Raw genomic sequence first — 23,062 nt, 5'->3', positions numbered from 1 at the left:
TGAGGTGATTATGTCTGATGGGGGTTTTCAGGGACATGAAATCATTCACTTACGAGGATGAGTTGACGGTGGTGTAGCCGGAGGGACACTCGGGGATGCAGGCGCCGTTGTGGATGACGTACTCGTGGCACTCGGGGCTCTTGCTGTGCTCCTTCTCCCACTTGCACCTGCTGTGGAGCTCCTGGCAGAAGGCGAAGGAGACGCAGCGCCAGCCCTTAAAGGTGTAGTGGTTGTCCGGGCAGTGCTCCACGCAGGCGCCCTGGTGCTGGAGGCCCCGGCAGGCCACGCAGTGAGCGGCTGAGTGGGGTTTCAGGCAGCCGCCAAGGCACTCGTCATGGCAGCACTGGTGGTCCTTGGTGCAGGCCCGGTGTTTGCACTGAACGGGACACACTGCAACAAGACAGAAGCGGGCCACAAAGGTAAGAGGGGGTTGTCCACTTCAAACATTCATAGAGGTGACATTCCCACAGGTGGATCACAGGAGATTTTATCTGAGTGGTCAAATAATGTGCATCATTTAGAAGGTCAATACCCCAGAGCCCCGTTATCTCTATTTGGTCACGAGTTCACTTGAAGGGCAAATGCTCTTTAATAATTAAAGACATTCATTGCGAAAAAACAAAAAAACGTGACCAGATGAAGTACATTTCTTTTAGACATCCTGGCTGATCTTAAAGGAAAAGTGCACTTGGAATTTTTCCCATCGTCCACAATCCTTATGTGAGACATGAACACACGTCTTCCTCTTTTCTGTGCCTTCTAAAGATATGAAAACAAATGAAAGAGGCAGCTAATTAATGCACATAATGGGACACGCCTGTTACTATGTGTATGAGCCTGTAGTAACAGGTACATTCATGATAACATGCAATACTTACAGCATTTTACAGTCTTACAGCAGGTGTCACTACCCTAGTAACGTAGTTCTTGGGCGTAACAAACAATAATAAAAATAATGTGGTTAATATGCAGGTCACATGATGGAAATGGAGCCTTGTTGGTGCTTTTTGGAGGTTTGTTCAGAAGGCATTTAAAGGCATAAAGGGTGTGTGCCATCACGCCTCTTTTTAGCTGTTTTTATATCTTTACAACGCACAGAAAAGAGAAAGTTCATGTCTCACATAAGGATTGTGGATGACGGGCAAAATTCCTCCAAAAAGTGAACTTTTCCTTTAAAGGCCATCTGTTATACATTACACCGACAGAAGTATTTGTCCACCTGGCAAAAGCCAGCACAAGAAATGAAAATGGTGTTTGCACATTCGCCCAGGAGAACATCTGTGAGGTAGGAGGCAACTGATGCTGGAGGTGAGAGAGGGTGTCTCTTTTGGAGAGGAACTTTGGCTTGCTTAAAGTGCTCATGACACCAAAACAACACATGTTAATCTTATTATTTTTAGTGTGCTCGAATGTCGACTTAATGCAAAGGTTTTGTCTCTTCCCGAAGTCTGGAGCAGGATGCGGAAGTAACTCCCGCCACACCCGGGACGCCCCCTCCATTGTTTCAATTGTTTTCATGTTGTGGTGCCGCATTTTTTGCTGAATTGTTTTCATACTGTTCCTCAGGTAAAGGGAAGTTTGGGAGGATTGGCTTTGGGAGGGTGCTTTTATCTGTCTTTCCTCGACCCGGACCGGGTGCGAGTGAAAACACGAGTACCGACACAGACAGTGACACAAACAGGCAAGACGACGGTCTCCTGTTTGGGAAGTTCAAATTAGGGCTGGACAAAGGCACGTGGATAAATCCAAACTTGTGCCGACATTGTTGCACGGTATCGGGTATGCTGCAGGAATAAAACAACCACTTCATTTCATTCCTATTTCAAAGTTGTTTATTTATCTGGGACCTTTTACTGAGTGATTACCGGTTCTTTCATTTTGTTAGTTTTTTTGGCGTGATGAGCACCAAGGTAACAACTACTGTATGTTAACTCTAAATGCCTAACTTGAATAACCTTTTACAAAACAAGTGCCGCAAGGCAAGCTAGACTTTACCGTCTGTCATATGTTTATATTTATGTTTGAGGTTTTTTTCAACACAGTCATCCTTTCTTATGACAGTTAATAGGCTCCACACCCGCCTGACGTCACTGAATGTCCCATAATAGACGGCCACCGCTAGCATCGCAAGCTAGTGAGCTAAATAGTTAGACTCTCCAATTTACTTACTCCAAACTTATGAAAGGGTTTCAAACAGCGTGAGGAAGAAGGACAAAGGAAGAAGCCAAAAGCCTACCACTTCCACACAGAATGGGAGGAGAGCTTTTTTTCACTCTATCATGTCGGCCGTGCCATGGCTGACTTCATGCAGTGTGACGGCAATGTGATGTAAACTCATGTCTCATCGCGATCACTGTACTACAGGGGCAGGTCTTTCCAAAGTCTCCAAAGTCTCGGACTTGCGACAGAAGAGGGCCTATCAACCCGAGATTTAAGATTCGATCTAGGAGTGGTTCAAAGGAGCTGTGAGCTGGACCTCATTGTTCTAGCGGGAACGTAAGGAGACAGTAAGTCAGGTAGGTATGACGGAGCCACACCATTTAGCAATGTAAAAACCAAGAGAAGAGTTCTGACCTGGATGCTGTAAGTAACAGGGAACCAGTGGAAGGAGGGCAGGACTGGGGTTAACAAAAATGCAAGGTGCTGACAGCAATGCACAGAGTGAACTCTCTTCCTGCCTGTTTGGAGGAAAACAGGCGTGCATGGACATGGCAATACATAAAGGCTGGTTCATTTTCATTTATGGTGGGACTAATTTATTCATTTATTACTATCCTAGGCGTAGTGCCCACAAGAAATCTTGTCCTGTTTTAATCTCATGAGCTCTTGTGACCCCGCTACTAATAACAGGCCACAGTCCGCCACAAACAGCAATCATTTATTCATTCATTCATGTTGGAAAAACCGCGATAAAGTGAGGGAGCCATGTTGGAACCGCGATGTAGTGAGGAATGACTGTACCGGAAGCCAGACTGGACCTCCAGCGGGCCCTAGCTAAGTTGAGTTTGAGAGCCCTCCCTAGTCTGCTGGGCTCCGTTTGATGGGCTTATTCCACACCAGACTCACCCCAGCATGCCCTTGCGGACTTTGAGGGCCTTCCCCAAACTGTTCCCAAAAGGCCTGTACGGCATCAATGCTACAGAAATGGCTTAAGGTCTAACGCACTCATCCGCCAGAGTGGAATCCCTCATTGGACGAGTCAGCGGCTGAGGGGATCATCTGCCGCAGTCACCCGACAAGCATTACTGCGAGTAGCCTACGTAGAACATCCATCTGGTCAACTCTGAAACCACATACTAATGATTAGTATTTCACATTCACAGTTATAAAGCTTACAGGTCATCAAAGTACAGTAGACGCCCCTACAACGGAAATAATCCGTTCCGAGAACCTTTATGTTGTAGGGTTTTTATGTTATACGAAGCGTAAAATACATGTAAATAGCCTAATCCGTTCCAAGATCTTCCCAAACTCACCCCTTTGGCACTTCAAAATATTCAAAGTCCACCAAATATGGTGGGAAAATATAAGAAAACGTTAGCATAAACATAATAGAGTAACATTCCAATATAAAATAAGGCAATAAGATTACTGTAAATGAATAAAACTGAAAAACAAAAACAATCCTACCGTTCACGAGATGTCTTGATCAGGAGCGCAAGTGGAGGCAGGAAGGAGGAGGACTAGCCTGAGTCGAAACGCGACTCAAAGAGTCTAAGAGTCATCTGGTCTCACAGACAAACGCACACACACTACACGATAATGCTGTGTGCAAAATTTTAATTTGTAACTTAACTTAATTGTTTAAGTTAGTTTAATGGCGACTACGAAGAGGAAGGAGTTTGAAGGGAGAAGCCTGTCTCTCACACAAACTCACGTACGTGCTGTATAACTCAGCCAATGAGATGAGAGCGTAGGCGGTGCACCGATAATCAGCCAATGAGATGAGAGCGGAGGCGGTGCCCCGATAATCAGCCAAGAGATGAGAGTGGAGGCGGTGCCCTGAAAATCAGCCAATGAGAGCGTGATGCGTCAGAAGGCGTCACCAACTTGCACCGACTTGAGGCATAAATAAAGTTTATTGAAAAAAAAAAAAAAAGACTTGCACTGACTTGACGCTTTATGTTATATGGAATTTCTTCTGTATACGAAGCAAAAACTTTACATAAATCCTTTATGTTCAGTGGAATTTACATAAAAGGAGGTTTATGTTATGCGAGTTACAGTCAAACCTGTCTAAGCGGCTACCTTTATAGAAGGGCCACCTACCTATAGCAGCCACTGAAAAATCCCCCGCAGCAAATTTACATGTTATAGACCCTGTGTATAGCAGTCACCTGTTCAACGCGGCCAGCGGCCACCCATTTTGTCTCCCTTGGTCAATATCTGACCACATATAGCAGCCAAATTACCAACTCAAGTAGAAGCTTCATGCACGAAAAAGTTTTGTTTTTCAATCAATGAAGCCATCGTGTGTAGACTTTAATTACTGAGTCCTAGCTTAGTCACAATCATTCACAAGATCCATACAAACTGTCAGTTGTTCCACATAAAAAAGCAGTCTTCTTTTGAGCTTGCTATTTCCTGGTCAAACATGTAACTTTATGAGCATTTGCACCAAAACATTACCGCAAAGTAGGCTGGGAACAGGACGTGCTCCCAGCGACGCTACAACAAAAAAAAAACATATGCTAGCATGCATGCGGCAGCGGGAGCAAAACTGAGTTCGGTTGTACTTAACTGAAGTATTTTGTCAGTTATCAGTTATTATTAAGCCTCTAGCTTCCTTTTAGTAAGTAAAAACCTTGGCTATGATTGCACTACATTGTCATGTAGACCTACAAAGTACACTTGGAAGAACAAGAGGTGAATAAATGTATTGCAACTGATGTGAAACTGATGAGGGGTAGGATTAAATAAGCTTTGCTTCTTCCTACTCCTTTTTGGACATGCAAAATTGTGAATTGTACTCTGTGATGTGCTACTGTTTGACTCATGCATGTTCAGGATTAAAACCATGAACCATGATAATAACAAGCCGAATTAAAACCATGAACCATGAACCATGATAATAACAAGCCTAGTAGTGCTGTACAACTTTTATCAGCAGTCCGCAGTGCCATCTACTGGTCAACATTATTATTTTTTTTTCCCTTTTTTTTCTTTTTTTTCCCTCTACTGGTCAACATTCAAACTGGACGCCAACCTGTCTATAGAGGCCACCTGTCTATAGCGGCCACTTTTGCAGACTCCCTCTAGTGGCCGCTATAGACAAGTTTGACTGTAATTTATTTAGATTCCAGACGCTGATCCGGATCGCCCCCAAAATGTAATCACTTCTTCCATATCCCATTTCCGACAATTCCTGAAAATGTAGCGAGTGCACTGCTTGCGCATGTCTGCATTCCAGGTTATTTCTCCGTTTTTTTGTTTTTGGTCAATATTCAGACAATAACAAAAGTGGCGCTTATTCAAAATCAATTTCAATTTTTGACAAAAGAGACCGAGTCCATTTTATTTTCATTTGTTTTTTTTTTGTCTTTTTTTGTTGAATTTATTATGTTATGTGAATTTATTTGATTAAAAAGCTTTTGACAAAGTTAAATACTCTTGAGAAATGAAAGTTTATTGCTTTTGATAGGGTGTGCTGGCATTATTATGCCATACGTTATCATTACATTCATGAAAAAAATGGTCTCACAATAATGCTGACAATAATATCTTTTATCGCCATAAAAGTTATCGTGACGGTCTAATTTAAGAAACCATTTCACAGCCGCACCGGCAAAACAACTACAAAAGACATGAAGGAAAATGGGAGGCCTGCTCAGAACACTAGTTCGATAAATTCTGACTGGGTTGCACGGGTACTTTAGTTCCCTTTCTGGGGTTACGTTACAGCGCCTTCAAAAATACAAACTTTTAAAAGCAAGACTGGCATTTATGCATTTGTTTGAAATCAAAGTAAAGTTTCATACATTTTTAAAATTCACATTTTTTTAAAATTGTATTTAAGACATTTTATCAGTTTGAAAAACACCTTTAGATGTTTTAAGTCATTACATTCAAATTGTTGGACTTTTTAAGAATGAAGTTGATGCATTTGTTTGATATAAAATGAAAGTTTGATCCATTTTTAAGATTTTATCAGATTTGAAAAGGATTTTAGACAGTTGAAGTCTTTAAATTCAAATTATTGGACTTTGTCAGAGTGAAGCTGATGCATTTGTTCTAAATAAAGTAACTTTTCATCCATTTTTAAAACCTTTCAAAATCGTATTTAAGAATAATTTATCAGATTTGAAAAGAATTTCTTGAAATTTCTGGACTTTTTAAGAGTGAGGTTTATGCGTTTGTTTGACATAAAAGCACTGTTTCATACACTTTTAAGCCCTTCAAAATCATATTTAAGACATTTTATCAGATTTGAAAAGAATTTTAGATTTTTAAGGTCATTAAATTGAAATTGTTGGACTTTTGAAGAGTGACATGCACGCATTTGTTTGAAAAAAAAGCAAGGTTTCATACACTTTTAAGACCTTTCAGCTATCATGTCTTCAGCTGACTGACAAATGGATAGTTGGCAGAGCTCCCAGGTTTATTTTATGATGTGTAGCAAAGCCTTCCCACATCCACAAGGAGGGAGGTTTTTCCTTCATGACGTCATGAAAAGCGGCAACTGAAAAATGGTGCAAACAGCTGAAGCAGACGACAGATATTTCTCACGTTTGATGCTCATGAAGAGGAACGAGGGACACGTGGTTAAAAAGTCATTTGTCCATAATAGAAGACCTTTAGAGGACAGACAGCAAAACAAGGTGGCTGTTTATGCACAAGTCTGCCTGTTATGTAACGTTAGCCTCTGAGGATCGGCAGGTGTGAATGCTGCTCCTAATGTGTGTGTACGTGCGTGTGTGTGTGCGTGTCACTGTCCAAGTGTAAATGCGAGGACGAGTGCGCAAGGACAAAGGGTTCTCCGAGGTGACGGGTTGCTTTCCGGGTGTGACCAAGTGAAGCAAGGTGGTGTTTAGGTTCTAATTACTATTAAGTAGCGTTAGGCTTCTTCCTCTCAGCTGTGATCTAAACGTGCTTGGCCTCATTAGCGTGTCCTTTCGCCACCTCTGAGGACTGTGTGTGTGTGTGTGTGTGTGTGTTGGGCAACATGTGAGGAAAAACAAATGATACCACCACCTTCTTACCCAAGTTGCTCTACAGCACAAACGTTTCCTTTTTCATACCACGCCCGCCGTGCCCCAAAGAGCGCGTCTTCAAAGGCGCCCTTCAACTTTGGCGTGCAATGAAGGACTCCCGATCCTGCGAGAGAGCTCCATGCCAGAGCGTGGGAGCAGCAGAAGATCCGCCCTCAGCCTGAGCCAATGTGCTGGCTGGCTGCAGAGGCTAGCCATTCAAATGGACTCTCCCCATCTCCAAGGAAGACGGGCCCCAGCTTTAACCCTTTGAGTCCCTCTCTGACTGATGCCCCCCCCGAAAAAGAGTGAAGAAGTTGGGGCCTAACTTAAGTGCTCTCTTATGTTTCAGTCCAGTTGGCTTATATAAATCACGACATGCACCTTTATTTTTCCCCGTGTAGGACAAAAAGGGAATCCAGAAAGGGAATCCTTTTTACTCAGGAGTCCATTGTTCTCAGGCGCATTCTTTTCTAATGTGTCCAAACTCGCGCTGAGATAAGACAGCGATGGCGGCGTGCACCTCAGTGCCTCGGGTGACGGCCCGTGTCTTGTCACGTCCGAAAACCATTCAAGGATTTCTACACGTAACGAGAGGTGAAGTTTTGAAGTCAGCACCTCGCCACGAGTTAATCTGCTTTAAGTGCTTCCAGACGAGCCATTCATCTCTCATTAATGGGCAAGTGACCTGTTGTGGTCATCAGGGCATGACTTGGATCACTGACACTGGAACGAGCACAATTCACTCTTTCAAGGCTCAGTGTCACCTGCATGCATCCACAAGCCATCTAAAGAAATACTGTAGAAAGTCAAATATAGTCAGCAAGTCTTTTTTTTGTCTGTGAAATACCGTGAGAATGAGGCTTTCATATCTTTGGCATCTTTATTCTACAACGTGAGACTCACGTCTACATCAACAAACATTCACCGTAGAACCAAATCCTATTGTATCGTTTGCACACTGCATCTAATCATATCGGATTGTTCTGTTTTTAAAATCTATCCTTTGAATCCTACCGTAACCTGTGTATAGGCATGTCACGACAACAGATTCATCGATTAATCAAACGATTAAAAAAACCCAGGTAGGCAATGATGACGCCCTGGATAAACTGGCATGTGCATGCGTGCACGTGTTTCATCTGCTCTTCTGTGTGAAAATACCTTTCAAACATCCAATATCCGTTCCATCCAAGTCATTAGAAGAATGAAATCAAGTGAATGTAATGCTATTGGCAACACACTACTGTGGGACATACTGTGTTTCATCTTGATAAAACTACTAGAACATGGGACATTTTTAGGAATGGGGGACAAACAGACGTCCACAGGCTCATTGGTAACAACCGTTCACCACTCAGGTGCTCCAGCAACAGTGACCGCACGGTCTCGTTTGTCATGCAGTTGTCAAAAAAATTTCCAGGGTGAAAACCCGGAGAGGGACCTTTAAGAGCGGGGCCTCGCCCCCTAAGCCATCTTTGATCTGCTGGAGCGGGAGGCTGTCGCAGGGGAATGGTTCTTCTTTCCTGAAAACATGCAAATCTCTGAATAATGAGCAAGCTTCTTCATGATGATGCTGTTCGGCCAAACCTCCTCTGGACGCTTTGCTGTTTGTGCAGCAAAGAGCTTGGCTTGATCATGCTGGGGCCTCAACTTTCTCCAAAGTGGCAGCAATACGCTCATGAGCTTTCCAGGCTCCCCAAGTCTTCTTTGGTTGATTCTGGATCTTCATTTTGTAGCGCTTTGATAAAGACACTGGTAGCACTGGGGCCTGCTTCCAAATGCCAGCGAGTCTGGTCCACACCTAGACGCCTCTGTTGCCGCCAGAAACCCCACCGTGGGTCTTTAAATCATTCCGTGGTGTTCTTTTTTTATTGGCATGAAACAAGCACTTATTCAGGCCTTGTGTGTTAAATTCATATTGCCGGCCCCAGAAAATGCAAAAAGGGAGAAGTGGTGGCGCTCTGGATGGTAATTAAAATTCCACTGCTATGACAGGGGCGGTATTTAGTTTCTAGCCCAGAGGAGAGGAATTGTAGGACAGACAAATAAAGTGCTTACGCTGACTGGCCCCCACATATGTCTTACAACAAGGCAACTTGGGAAGCAGATCATTTGCTTCAAATTCCACTATTAAGACTTACCAGCAATGTTCCCGCTTCACTGCACGCCTGCGCAACCATGCACTGCTCCAGGTTCTCAGCACACAGCGTATATCTATGCAGTCATGCAGCCATGAAGCCATGCAGCCATGAAGCCATGCAGCTATGAAGCCATGCAACACACCGATGTGCTCACTCACTTCATTTCATTTCAGCAACAATCATTTTCAATTCCTTCAATAATGTATGTATTTGTTGTTATATGCACTTTCTATAAGCACTCTTTATTTTAGTTTCATTTATTTTTGTTGCATGAACCTTGGCACCGCAGTGATGTCACTTCCTGTCATTCCGTCGCGCTCCTCTTCAGTCGCCAGTCATGCCAGTGTGCACTATCCGTATGATGAAATGATTTGTCACCTCTGCTTAAATATGTTATACGTTGCTTGTAATTATGTTCTACATTGGGAAATTCTCAAAAATGACGTTAATATTTGATGGCGCCACCCATGACGAACTAGCTCGCAGCTCAGCTTCATTTCCAGAAGTGAGGCCGCCGGGCTGACGCCTCTCAGCTACAGCAGAGTAAACGAACGCTTCTCCAGGTAGATGCTGGACTTGCTTCAGTATATTTTTCATCCAAATAGTAGTCATGCTAAAATGTCGTGTTGCTGCTGGATGTTCACACAATCCCAGTGATACTGTAAGTTTGTTATATTTTCCAAAAGAGGAAGGTTTAAGACAAAAATGGACAAAGCAAGTGCTGAGAATGAGAGACAGATGGACATCCACCTTCAGTTCGCTATGAAGGAACACCTTTACAGGAAGCATTTAGCTTGAAAGTACGGTATAAACGCATTTGGAAAAAGGATACTTGTCTACCGGTACACAGGGGGAAAAAAAGACAAGAAGAATGCCGTCAAAGTTGCCACAGAACAGAGTAAGTCGTGTCTTGTTTACATAAAGCCTTTTAAATGCTATTCCATGATAGCGACAAGGCTGCAAAGTATTATACATGTTATATAAACATCTTTTCATAGCCATGTGTATGTTTAATCTGTGGGCCGGCTGTGACAGTGACAAAATATAACATAAATCAGGCTATAAAGAGCCCTTTACACTCATTAAGAAGCCGATTTAAAAGAGTAATTAACGGATAAGCGACTCCAGAGTCATTTACACTTACCATTCTGTGTTTTGAAGGCAACCAATCTCCGTGTTCTACAAGTTCTCTAGTTCTTCTCCAAATGTTTTGTTCTCCTCCAAAACTATTGACACAAGGCTCAAATCTTGGCTATAATCACTGTAAACATCCTCTGTCTTGTACACAGCCATGTTTGTTTGTTTGTTTACAGTGGTAGCACTCCGATCCGGAAATGAGACTGAACTATGAGAGCTAGCTCGTCATGGGTGGACCATGAACTACTGTATAAATGTCAAACTTACCGGCTTTCAAAAATGGAAAAATGTAGAACATAATTCCAAACAAATATACAGTAGACGCCCCTACAACGTAAATAATCCGTTCCGAGAACCTTTATGTTATAGGGTTTTTATGTTATACAAAGCATAAAATACATGTAAATAGCCTAATCCGTTCCAAGATCTTCCCAAACTCACCCCTTTGGCACCTCAAAATATTCTAAGTCCACCAAATATGGTGGGAAAATATAAGAAAACATTAGCATAAACGTAGTAGAGTAAAATTCCAATATAAAATAAGGTAATAAATAAGATTACTGTCAATGAATAAAACTGAAAAACAAAAACAATCCTACCGTTCACGAGATGTCTTGATCAGGAGTGCAAGTGGAGGCAGGAAGGAGGAGGAGGACTAGCCTGAGTCGAAACGCGACTCAAAGAGTCTAAGAGTCAGCTGGTCTCATAGACAAACGCACACACATTACACAATAATGCTGTGTGCAAAATTTTAATTTGTAACTTAACTTAATTGTTTAAGTTAGTTAATGGCGACTACAAAGAGGAAGGAGTTTGAAGGAAGAAGCCTGTCTCTCACACAAACTCACGTACGTGCTGTATAACTCAGCCAATGAGATGAGAGCGTAGGCGGTGCACCGATAATCAGCCAATGAGATGAGAGCGGAGGCGGTGCCCCAATAATCAGCCAATGAGATGAGAGCGGAGGCGGTGCCCCGAAAATCTGCCAATGAGAGCGTGATGCGTCAGAAGGCATCACCAACTTGCACCGACTTGAGGCATAAATAAAGTTGATTGAAAAAAAAGTCAGACTTGCACTGACTTGACGCTTTACATTATATGGAATTTCTTCTGTAATACGAAGCAAAAACTTTACATAAATTCTTTATGTTCAGTGGAATTTATGTAAAAGGAGATTTATGTTATGCGAGGTACTATTGTATAACATATTTATACAAAGTTGATGAATGTGTCAGGGAGCCTTTAAAGGATTTCCTCCACATCGGAAGTAGGAATGGGTGATATAAAGTGCACACAGATACAGTATAACATACCACGCTTTTCTGCAACAATTATTACCCAAAATATATTTTGGTTTTCATAGGCTGTCTTGGTTGTTGTACGGCTAAACAATGCCCCAAACAAACGAGTCCGTGCTCGCATATCACTCGACTGACTCAAGTACCACAAAACCGAGGTACAGTGTTTCCTCGTTTATCGTGGGGGGACAGGTTCTGAAAAAAAGCCCGCAATGAGTGACATCCACGAAGTTGCCAACTATATTTTTAGACAATGATTATATGTGTTTTAGGGCTGTATCCCCACCATACACTTCATACACTTTTTTCAGACATTTTATCACATTTCTTTCTGGTTGAAACACTCTCAAAGTTCAAATTTCATTTGAATTTTAATGATCAACTTACAAGATTGGACACAAGAAATGTAGTGACGCGGGCATATTTCACTCCTTTGACCATGGCTTGTCCTGGCGCAGTTTTTGTATTCTTGTTAAAACATATTCCGAAGCAAAGATTCATTTACAGTACTCCAGGCACCCTACAGCTGCGTAACTTCTGCCTTCATCAGCATGTATGGTCACTAGCATCATACAACAGGAAACAGGCAGTCCTGCACAAAGGAGTTTGATTGACAATGGTCTACAGCCAATCAGAACACAGAACACAATGGGTGGGTTCTCCCTCAGCCAATCAGGACTGTTGTGGCTCTATGCATACGGAGACAAACTGGACACATCTTCAACTCTCACGTGACTATACAACACCCTCTACTGGTAGCAGTAGTAAATACAATAACAGACCCATTTAACAGAGATAGAACAGATAGATCACAATAATACACCACAAGGACGCACAACACAATGAGTTTTCAAAAAAAAAAAAGCGCAAAATTGCACTTTTAAAAAATCAGCGAACAAGCGAATCCACAAAAAGTGTATCGAGATGTAGCAAGCGAACACTGTAGCTCTGTATAGGAGGCAGAAGGACACTAAAGTGGCTGTTTAGACTTGAGCTTTCAACTGTAAATGTATAAAAACTGCTGTTGTGTACATTCGTAACACGATAACTGGAGATAAGGGGACAAAAAAGTGTGGAAAAAGAAAGCATTACAGTTTTTTTTATGTAAAAACGCTGAAAACAAGCTAAATTTACTGCAGCGCAACTATATCCAGCAGATCGTAATCGTCACATACAGTCAGGCAAAGGCTGTCCAAAGGACGATTGTGCATACAAGCAGTAGGGGCGCATGCGTGCAATGTTTTTACTATCGCCCCCTACTGGTCTGGCATGCAAGCTGGAGGGTTTCTTGCCGTGTTTGCAAAGTTCCTTTTGACTACATCACACTACATACCCCAACAATAAAAATGGTAAAAAATGTCCCTGTAATGGCTGAGGGCTGTTTTCACACTTTTGTAAGATAAACCACAAACTAATGAAATAGACTTTTGTAACATAAACCACAACCTCAGTCCTCTATCATGTGTCACAAGGATCAGGAAAGTGGAAACAATCTCACACAAGGTCACCGCAAATAGGAAAAACAAATCTGCCCGGGCGGAACGTGACAACAATAAGCATCCGCTAATGAGCAGAGTGTATTTATCTCCTTCTTCCCGGTAGCCGCCCGTGGTGTGGTGTGACTCAACAGCGGCGGCAGCGGGGGCGGGCCTCGGCCAAGACGACGGCGTGACAACAGGTGGTGTAAACAATTTCATTAACGTCCCGGCTGATAGAGAACAGAAAAACACACAACAACAACAACATGCATGCCGAGGAGCACTTTCTGTTTTGAACGTCACCTGCAAGAAGGATATCCTGGTTGTCCGGGACGGGAATAGAAACGATAACCACGCGCGTCTATCGGTGGACTCAATTAGCGTGCCTGCTCAACAGGCAAATGACGCACAAAACTGGTCTTTCAATCTTCCTTCCGGGCTGAAATGACTTTTCTATCTGTGGTTGCACGGGATAGCCTGTTTTGATAGCAGTTCATCCACTCACGTATAAATAAAATGAAGCAGTTGAGTGAAAAACAACTGGGAAACATCAAAGAGAGAACGTTCGATCTTCCTGTGTCGTGCCCATTGATTATCAACTAAGTATGACGCTTGTTTACAAGGTTTTTTGTCTGGGGAAGTAGCATCAATTAGCAGGCTGAACTACACAAATCAACACTTTATAAACTGTAAACGCTGTAATTACAGCTGGGGGGTTTATTTCCCTAAACCGCAACAGGGATGGGGCGTTAATGTTAACTGAAAGCAGGAGATTACCTCTGCAACTCACTGGACTGCGTGTGACAAGCACATTTTTTTACTTTAATAATGATTTGCCCTTGCACAATACACCAGCAACACAACCAATGTTGTAATAGCGGTAAAATGCAAACTGTTTAGCCAGCATTAACAGCGCTGATGAATTGTGAACGACAGCACAGCACGTGTGACGCACATGACATTCACACCAACAGCTGAGCAGCTTGACTGGCATTTTAAATCGCACGCAGAGGTAGATAAAGCTGCCGAATGCTGACAAGGTAGAGGATGGATACAAAATAATAAAAGGAGGGAGGTTGCCAACAGCCACAGCTTTTCTGAGCCGGTGCTAACTGGAGACCACAGGAGATTTTGGGTTGAATGGAGGCGTTAATTGCCGCATTGACAGGACAATGCTGTCAGGATTTTCCAAAATTCTCTTCTTTGGGTGACAGAAGAATGAACCGCTGACACATTCTCCTAGACTCCTACTGAATCTTCACCCCGTGCGCACTCGCAAGAAACGCCTGTCAGCCCAGCTTTAGCAGATGCCTCGGATGTCTGGGATTCCACAGGACTGGCTCCGGGAGCCGCACGGCCAGAGTTCGCCGGGTGCAGCCCTTTGCCGAGTGCCAAAGCGGTTAAGTCAGCTCAAAAGGAAAGACTCACGGTGAGTGAGCGGGGGGGTGGATCTGGGGGCTAGCAGAGTAGGCCGCTGCACACTTCAGCGTCCAGACAGTCGAGACCAAGTCCTGTTTGAGACGGACTACGAGAGGCTCTTCAAATGTGCCGACTCAGTTCAGCAATTTCTTTTCTCTCTTTTGGGGGACACAAACACAACAAACACAAGTGTCTTGACTCAGCACTTCCATGCTCACGCCTTCTACACTCAACACTGGCACAAGCGATACATCCCGCGCAATGCGTGGCTATGTTGGACATTTTGGTCTTTTCTCTAGGGGTGTCCCCACACAACTGTTTCACTTCCGATCCCGTGCTTCCCGTGTGATCCCTAGTTTTGCACTCAGCTGTCTTTTTGATTTGATTTGATTTGATTGACTTGTCTTGCTGCTGTAACAAGTAAATTTCCCCGCTGTGGGATAAATAAAGTACATACAATACAATACAATTTCTGAATTTTTGGCCGACACCGCTGTTGCTCCTTGCGACTCTGTTAACAAAGTAGTACACGCTGTTGTCATCATGTCGGCTCTGTCCGTGCCGGGGCAGAGAATCGGCTGCTTGCATCCGAGTGCCAATATCGGAAATTTGAGAAGCAGGCTGATATAAGCCGATGTTGTTTCTTTTGCTGACATCGACCAGACATCCGATATCAATATCGGATCGGGACAGCCCTACTTTTCCCCATAGAACTGACCCCCTTTGGATCTCGACAAAAGTGTTGACCATGTATGTTGACATCGACTTAAAGTGCTCATGACACCAAAAAAAGTTTTAAAAAAATCAAAACAACCACAACAAAATGAAAGTACTCACTTTCTAAAACCTTTTTGTCATACGGCTGTCATGGAAAAATAAAGAACTATGAAATAGGGGTGAAATGAAGTGGTGATTTTGAACCTACACCATCTTGTTTTTGATGTCCCAACCAGAACACGTCCCGGGAACCAGATTCAAATGCACGCAGCCATGAACTCACAGCCAAGCCCAGAAAGCGGCATAGCCACAATAATAACATTCACTGATATTGTGTTGTGATGACTATGATATCACACACACACAAAAACGACCACAAGTGTGTTTTTTTTTACACTGACTGCAAAATAAAAGACTAGTGAGCAGCGATCGCTGCTTATTTGGCCCTGGAATGAAATCTGTACTATTATTCTAAGATTCCCGGAATAGTTCTAGTCAAGAACTATGGATTTACTGACTGAAACTGACAGATGGTCTGACTGCAAGACAGGCTAGAAAGCTGAGTGACTGCCATCCATGTTTTGTATTATTTAGTATTGTGGTCATTAGGCGTCAGTGATGTTGAAAAAAAGTTCTCCTCCCACTCTGTGTGGAAGTGGTACATTTTTGTCTTCTTACTACGGGGCTCTAATAATGGTTAAAAGTGTCTTTAGAGAATCATATGCTCTAAATAGGAAAATATTCCATTTATTTGATTATATTATATTATGGCACATTTGTTCTTACTCCCAGTCTTAACCGGCAAAAGATATTCTCAACATGCACAACATAATTCCGGCCTTCAAAATAAGAGCACTGTTCACTGCATATCGTCTAATGGTGTCAACAAAATAAGTGTTTCTCCTCCTTTTGTCTTGCAAACAATAAGGCATGGCTTACCTTTCCTTAGGAAAAGAAACATTCATCGTCCTTAGCTTGTAATAAAGCTCACCGGCCATCTGTGTGTGCGCTTTATAATCATGTTTGGAAGATGTTGAATCAAACTTGGATTTATAGGTGGCCTTCAAATCAAATCTGTTTGTCCGGAGGATTTATCTTTCTTTCTTTTTGCACTATTTACAACGGCTTTTCACACGCAGTAATAAAGAACAAATGTCACCTTGGATTTGCTTTGTATTACTTTGTGCAGCGTTTGCTTTGCCTCCCGTCCTTGCCGGCGTGCAGAAAGCAGGGGGATTGTGTTTTTCTTGCCATGAGTCAATGGGGGACCGTGACAAAAATATAGGATGTGATGGGAGCAGGACAAGGCGGACTTAGCTTGGAGATATGTGCTTTCAAGGTAAGGCCGTGAATAAATACGCCTCGTCGGTCAACGGGCCCTCAAGTGAGCTTTAAGTGCATCTTTCTGCTGAGTGAAGGCGGGGCCGTCTTTGCCGATTCATCCCCATTTTATCGTGGTGAATTGGTCCCAGACCCGACCGTGATAAGTCAATTTCCATTTATAAATGGAATATTTTCCTAGTTAGAGCATAGAAAACCTGTTTACCACCTTTTAACATTATTAGAGCCCTCTAGACCAGGGGTCACCAACGTTTTTCCTTGTGAGAGCTACTTTTACAAAATGAAAATGGCCAAGAGCTACTCATTTTTGTAACATTTATTTTCAGAGCTCATTTTAAACCCAAACAAAGCGAATATGCTTGTTTTACCAGAACATGAACAAAATGCTGGTGTCCACAACTCACATTTTGTATTTCAGAATGCATTTCTTTCTACTGTTCTTTCATTATGAACTGAAAACCTGAATGAAAAGCAGGCTTGCGGGCACCTCATGTGGTCATGGGGGGCTACCTGGTGCCCGCGGGAACCACGTTGGTGACCCCTGCTCTAGACATTGAATAACACCCCTATAGTCTTCTGCAAACCGCTGCATATTTGGAAAACTGAGAGTGAGAGTGAAACTGCGAAATTGGAAGCGAAAAGTGGCGAAGGATTACCGTACCATCAACACTCCCTTTGCCGCTAGGGGTGCTGCTGGGGTTTGTCCCGTGTCCACTCATAAGCCCCCAAGGGAGGAAACGCAGCAACAAAGACAGGAAACAATTGTGAAGAACACTCTGTCAACTGGGGGCGAAAAGTCCGGTGGCGCCAGAGATGGCAGTTGGGAGCGGGGGGAGAGGTCAGCCATGTTTGCGTGTGTGGGGGTGGGAGTGTTTTTTAGGTGGACTGTGCTCGTCTGCTGCCACAGTGGCTGATGAAGTGACCTCGCTTTTCCTTCCAACGGTAAGTGAGTGATGGGTTCATATGCACGGTTACAGCACACTGCTCCTCTTCCTCTGTCTCCTAGCAGCACGACCTAACAATACCCGCCCCACACAGAAGGCAGAGGTTATGTCAGCCTGTGATTTGTGATACACACACTGACCCTGAGACAGTTACATACATGACATACATGGCAAACACCATCATCAATTATGCAAGCGTTCACAGGCTGGAAGATGCCCGCTGCCTCCCGTGCATCCTTCACCCAGCCAAGGGAGGCTCATTAAGGTCGCTTTTAATAATCTCGGGGGGGGGTAGGCGCTCATTTAATTTAATCATTTAACAGGCACAGAGACGGCAAACAAAGATTAGCAGTGCAAATACGACAGTAGGATGCTTTGCTAGGACAGCGTGGAAGCTGCGAGGCATAACCAAATAAGGAGGCACGTACTGGCAGGAAATACAACACATTTGGGAAAACTCTCTCTTTTCCAAACAGCAGCAACATTGAATCAATGGCAAGAGGACCCTTCAGGTTGTCTTAGAAGACATTTCACCTCTCTCATCCTCGCAGGCTTCATCAGTGGATGCCCACAGGCCACATAGGACAGCTCTAGTAATCATCCTATGAGGTCCTCTTCCTTAAAGGATAAATACTTTCGACCTGGACCATCCTCCCTGGGTGGGTGGGTGGGTGGATGGGTGGATGGATGGAGAGATGGTGGATGGATTGATGGATGATTTGATGGATGGATGAATGGGTGGATGGATGAGTTGATGGACGGTTGGATGGGTGGATGGATTAATGGATGGATGGATGGATGGGTGGATGGATTAATGGATGGATGGATGGATGGATGGATGGATGGATGGATGGATGGATGGATGGTGGATGGATTGATGGATGGATGGGTTGATGGATGATTTGATGGATGGATGGATGGATGGGTGGATGGATGAGTTGATGGACGGATGGATGGGTGGATGGATTAATGGATGGATGGATGGATGGAGAGATGGTGGATGGATTGATGGATGGATGGGTTGATGGATGATTTGATGGATGGATGGATGGGTGGATGGATGGATGGGTTGATGGATGATTTGATGGATGGATGGATGGGTGGATGGATGGATGAGTTGATGGACGGATGGATGGGTGGATGGATTAATGGATGGATGGATGGATGGGTGGGTGGGTGGATGGGTGGATGGTAGGATGGATGGGTGGGTGGATGGATGGATTGATGGATGTATGTATGGATGGATGGGTGGATGAGTTGATGGATGGATGGATGGATGGATGAGTTGATGGTTGATGGGTGCATGGGTGGATGGATGGATGAGTTAATGGATGGATGGATGGATGGGTCGATGGATAGATGGGTGGATGGGTGGGTGGATGATGGATAGATGGGTGGATGGATGGATGGATGGATGGGTGGATGGATTGATGGATGGATGGATGAGTTGATGGATGGATGGATGGATGGGTGGATGGATGAGTTGATTGATGGATGAATGGATGGATGGATGGATGGATGGATGGATGGATGGGTGGGTGGATGGGTGGATTGATGGATGTATGTATGGATGGATGGGTGGATGAGTTGATGGATGGATGGATGAGTTGATGGGTGGATGGATTGGTGGATTGGAGGGTTGGTGGATTAGACCCACTGTCTACAGCTTTCCTATCTCGTCTTTGAGCATAAGAAGACCTGCCATGAGACGAGGAGGAATGAGAGCATTCACAGGCAGCTTTTCAAATCAGATTTTGTAGCTGTAGTGCACATATTTTATATGTCCCCCATTACACAAACATTCATGTCATGAAGGAGAATCATAGACGTGATACCACCCCTGAGCCCGCAGGCTTTGCTACACATCTGAAAATACACCCTGGAGCTCTGCCAACTTTCCGTCAATCAGCTTGAGACATGGGAGCTGTCAGTTTGACCATTTTCTTTCCCTTCAGCAAGCAGGCTAAGCTGGCATGATGTTGCCGTTGCTGCTGTGAGTGTGTTGTTAGCACTTTAGCACATAGCAGTGCTAGTGTTGCTAACGCTTGTACGTCATGCATGGCATCGGTCACGTTAGGCAAGTTCAGAGGTACACTGTATGTGTAAAATGTGGATAAAGTACACATGAGAGGACAAACACAGCTGATGAGCATGAAAGCTACACACACACACACCAACCTGTGTGTTACTAACAGCACTTTTAAACTGCCTAATTCCAGCATCAAGGCTAACACACTTCCAATACACTGTTGTGGCACCTCTGAGACTTATTTCAAATGGGTGCAAAACATTTTAATACGATAGCTTGAATAAAAAGAGGAGCTTGGGTTAGCACTGTGAGAAGCGTTGTGTCTTACTGAAATATGCCACTGATGTACTTCAATAACAAAACGCAACGGATTTGTATGAAAATCAAGTCTCATGCAGGAGTTGGTGATGTAGCAAATCTATTCATTAAGGAGGAAGTGAATGAGTGTGATGACTCAATGACAAGATCATGCATTGGTTTGCTCAATAAACTGTGGGCAGTGTTGAAAACTCCATTGGTGCTGCTAACTCAACAGAACCGTATCGCTCGCTCGCCGCGGCTGCAGCTGTTGACACGACACGTGTTTGAGCGCCCGTGAGGCCCAAAATCTAATCGTGCCGGACTAACGAGTGTCTCTCGTGACCTCGCTTTACCACAATTTAGTGTCAAAAAGGGAAGGGGAGCAATCTGTTGCGGTTGCTCTGGTTGCAGCTAAAATTACCCGCCAAGAGGGGGAGGAGGAAGGCAGGGAAATGGGTTGTGAGTCCAAAACATGGGCGCCAAGCCAAGTCAAGCCTTGGGGATGTGTACTCAAGGTTTTTTTTGGTTTTGTCGAGTGAGTTGAGCTTAAGTTGCCCATTATTCCCCACTTCTAAGCAGCCTTGTGACAATAATCTGAGGGAAAAAAACTAATTAATGCTGGAGATTCCATAAACATGCACGTTATGTTACTTGGCGACTCTAAATTGTCTGTAGATATGAATGTGAGTGTTTGTCTATATGTGTCCTGCCCCCTGCTGGCCACCAGTCCAGGGCGTACCCCGCCTGTCGCCCAAAGTAAGCTGGCCAGCTTGCTCCTGGCTGCTCAGTAGTCTGATCAGCATCAATAATAAAAGAAGAAAAAGGTCACCTGCGTCTGGTGCTTAAAGCTGCTGTATGTCTTACAATCCAAATGACATTTCCCCACCCCCAATCGAAAATGTAACAGCACCACCACCACCGGCTAGTGGGGGTGCCACAAGATTGCAAGATTAAAATGTGACAAATTTCTCGGTCAGAAAAAAAATGTCTCGCGATGATAAATAAAGACAATGACACGATAAATGAAAATGAACTGGATAATTTTGCGTGTCTGTTTTTCTCATCTTATCTCATCCTCCTTTCACTCTGTGCACTGATTCAGCACCTAGACGCTTGTGGAACAACAGCGTTCCATAAAACAACTGCGTGAGACCTCCTGTCAGTCACACAGTCCCTTTGTCTCTGCGGGGGGAGACGGGGCTCCTGGCATACACACACAGAGACTACAGCGAGGAAGCCTCGTGAGGAGCAATGCAAGGCAATGTACGAGACATTAGACACACACACACACACACATGCGCAAAAACGCAGCCTCAGAGAGGCCATCAACCCTTTTCAGCCATGTTGTTGTGACAACAGGCCGATGACAGCTAACATTAGTAGCTAAACTTTGTCAAATCGCTATCGTTAGCTGACAACAACGTAACGAGTGGGCATGCGTGTGTTAGCGTAGCTTGCATACTGAAGACAAAAGGCAGGCGGAATGTAAAGTAGGGCCCTATGAAATCCATTTTCTTCCAACTTCCATTTTTTCCATTTAAATTATTTAGAATTCTGTTTTTTACCTTTTATGCTTGTGCTTTTTGGGTTAGTGAATAAAATCTCCATTAATTACATTCAAAAAACCTTTCCATTTATTGATGCAATGCGTCATTGACCAATTTTGCCCAGGAGTTGAGAAATGGACATAGCCTGGCTAACTTTTCTAATGGGATGTCAGCCTCGGCATACGTTGCTACAACATCGACAACAAACTGCAATGTCTGCGCTTGTCATCAAGAAACATGTAGTCCCTTGGAGTGTCACGAGACACGACGATACACAAGATTGGGTTTACAAGAACGAAAGACGACAAGACTGAATTACTTTTGAGAAAAGTACAATAAAAACTAGCAAAGCACTCGGAAATGGCTAAAAATGCTACTAGATAGATAGACTTATAGAGATATTTCATTATGTTGGAATGAGGTGCATCGGTTGAGACGTGGCAGGTAATTAGTTTGAGGGTTTCCAATAACAGTCTATCCAATAAAAAAAATGTAATTGGGAAAAAATGGGCAGGACTCATCATTTGACATGCTTTTAGATAAATTTGTGTTGTGATTTAGAATAGATGACATTTTTTTTAACAAACTCACTTCCACACGATAGTGATATTGACGCTCCCCAGTACAAACAACCAGTGGTTAGAGCAACACTTCCCATGCCAGCTCCCGGCACCATGACGCAGCAGTGCGGGCACAGTGAGGGGGAAGTACCGCTGTAGCTACGGAGCCCAATATCCGACGTTCAAAGTGAAACTAACTTCACCACGGGACACCGCCAACATGTCTGCATGGCGGTGTTGCCTTTCCTTCTTCTTGCGGGAGGCGGGAGCGGAGTGGCAACCAGCTCACCGCGCATTACCGCACCTACCGTGTTGGAGTGTGGCCCAGAGTTCATAGAGCAACCGGATCGGTCTGACATCGTGGCGTCAGCCGATTTTATCCCATCTCCAAAATACAGCGCATCGGCAGCCGATCCCAATCCTGAAAATCGGATCGGCAGCCGATCCCCAACTCACACCGTCCCCCTTTCCAAACCTGAGACTGCAGCAGCTGGCATCTGCCTCCCCGAAACAACTGCTGTGCAACAAAGCGGGTGGGAAATAATTGGATCAGCAACTTTGTACGTGTGGGACACAAGTACATCGCTTCAAGGTCCCATATTGTGCTGCTTTTCACCAATAAATACATCTCAGAGAAACTAAATCCAGCCATGATGTGTGGGACAGGAGGACACTAGCATAGCTATGTGAGCTACAGTGCTAACATTACACATGGTGCTCACAACAACAGGTTTTAGGGACTCCCATTACTGTCAGGACACCATTAAAAAGCCCCTTTTGTAAAATGGGCGACGTTTAAAGTGAAAATATTGTATCCTACAGGCTCCGTGCTTCGGTGATTCCCAAAAGATTAATGTCACAGACAACCTCCACAGTTTTAAACAAATTACACACGTCCCGAGAGGACACTGGTCCTGAGCCAACTGGGCTCAAAAATTGCCCAGAAGGGGATTACAGCCTC

The 23,062-nt window shown here is 43.9% G+C and overlaps 1 protein-coding gene across 1 annotated transcript in view; it reads right to left on the bottom strand.

Annotated features, from left to right (window-relative positions):
* insra (insulin receptor a) overlaps positions 1–23,062 on the bottom strand; it is a 67,930-nt gene that overhangs the window by 27,797 nt on the left and 17,071 nt on the right. The window contains exon 3 of the mRNA XM_054767008.1: positions 54–390. Coding sequence (XP_054622983.1) covers positions 54–390 — 337 coding nt within the window. The remainder of the gene's footprint in view (positions 1–53; positions 391–23,062) is intronic.

The sequence above is a fragment of the Dunckerocampus dactyliophorus genome, chromosome 2 (assembly GCF_027744805.1).
Source record: "Dunckerocampus dactyliophorus isolate RoL2022-P2 chromosome 2, RoL_Ddac_1.1, whole genome shotgun sequence".
Lineage (NCBI taxonomy): Eukaryota > Metazoa > Chordata > Actinopteri > Syngnathiformes > Syngnathidae > Dunckerocampus > Dunckerocampus dactyliophorus.
Note: the sequence above shows the minus strand (reverse complement) of the source record. Positions and strands in the feature narration are given on the sequence as shown.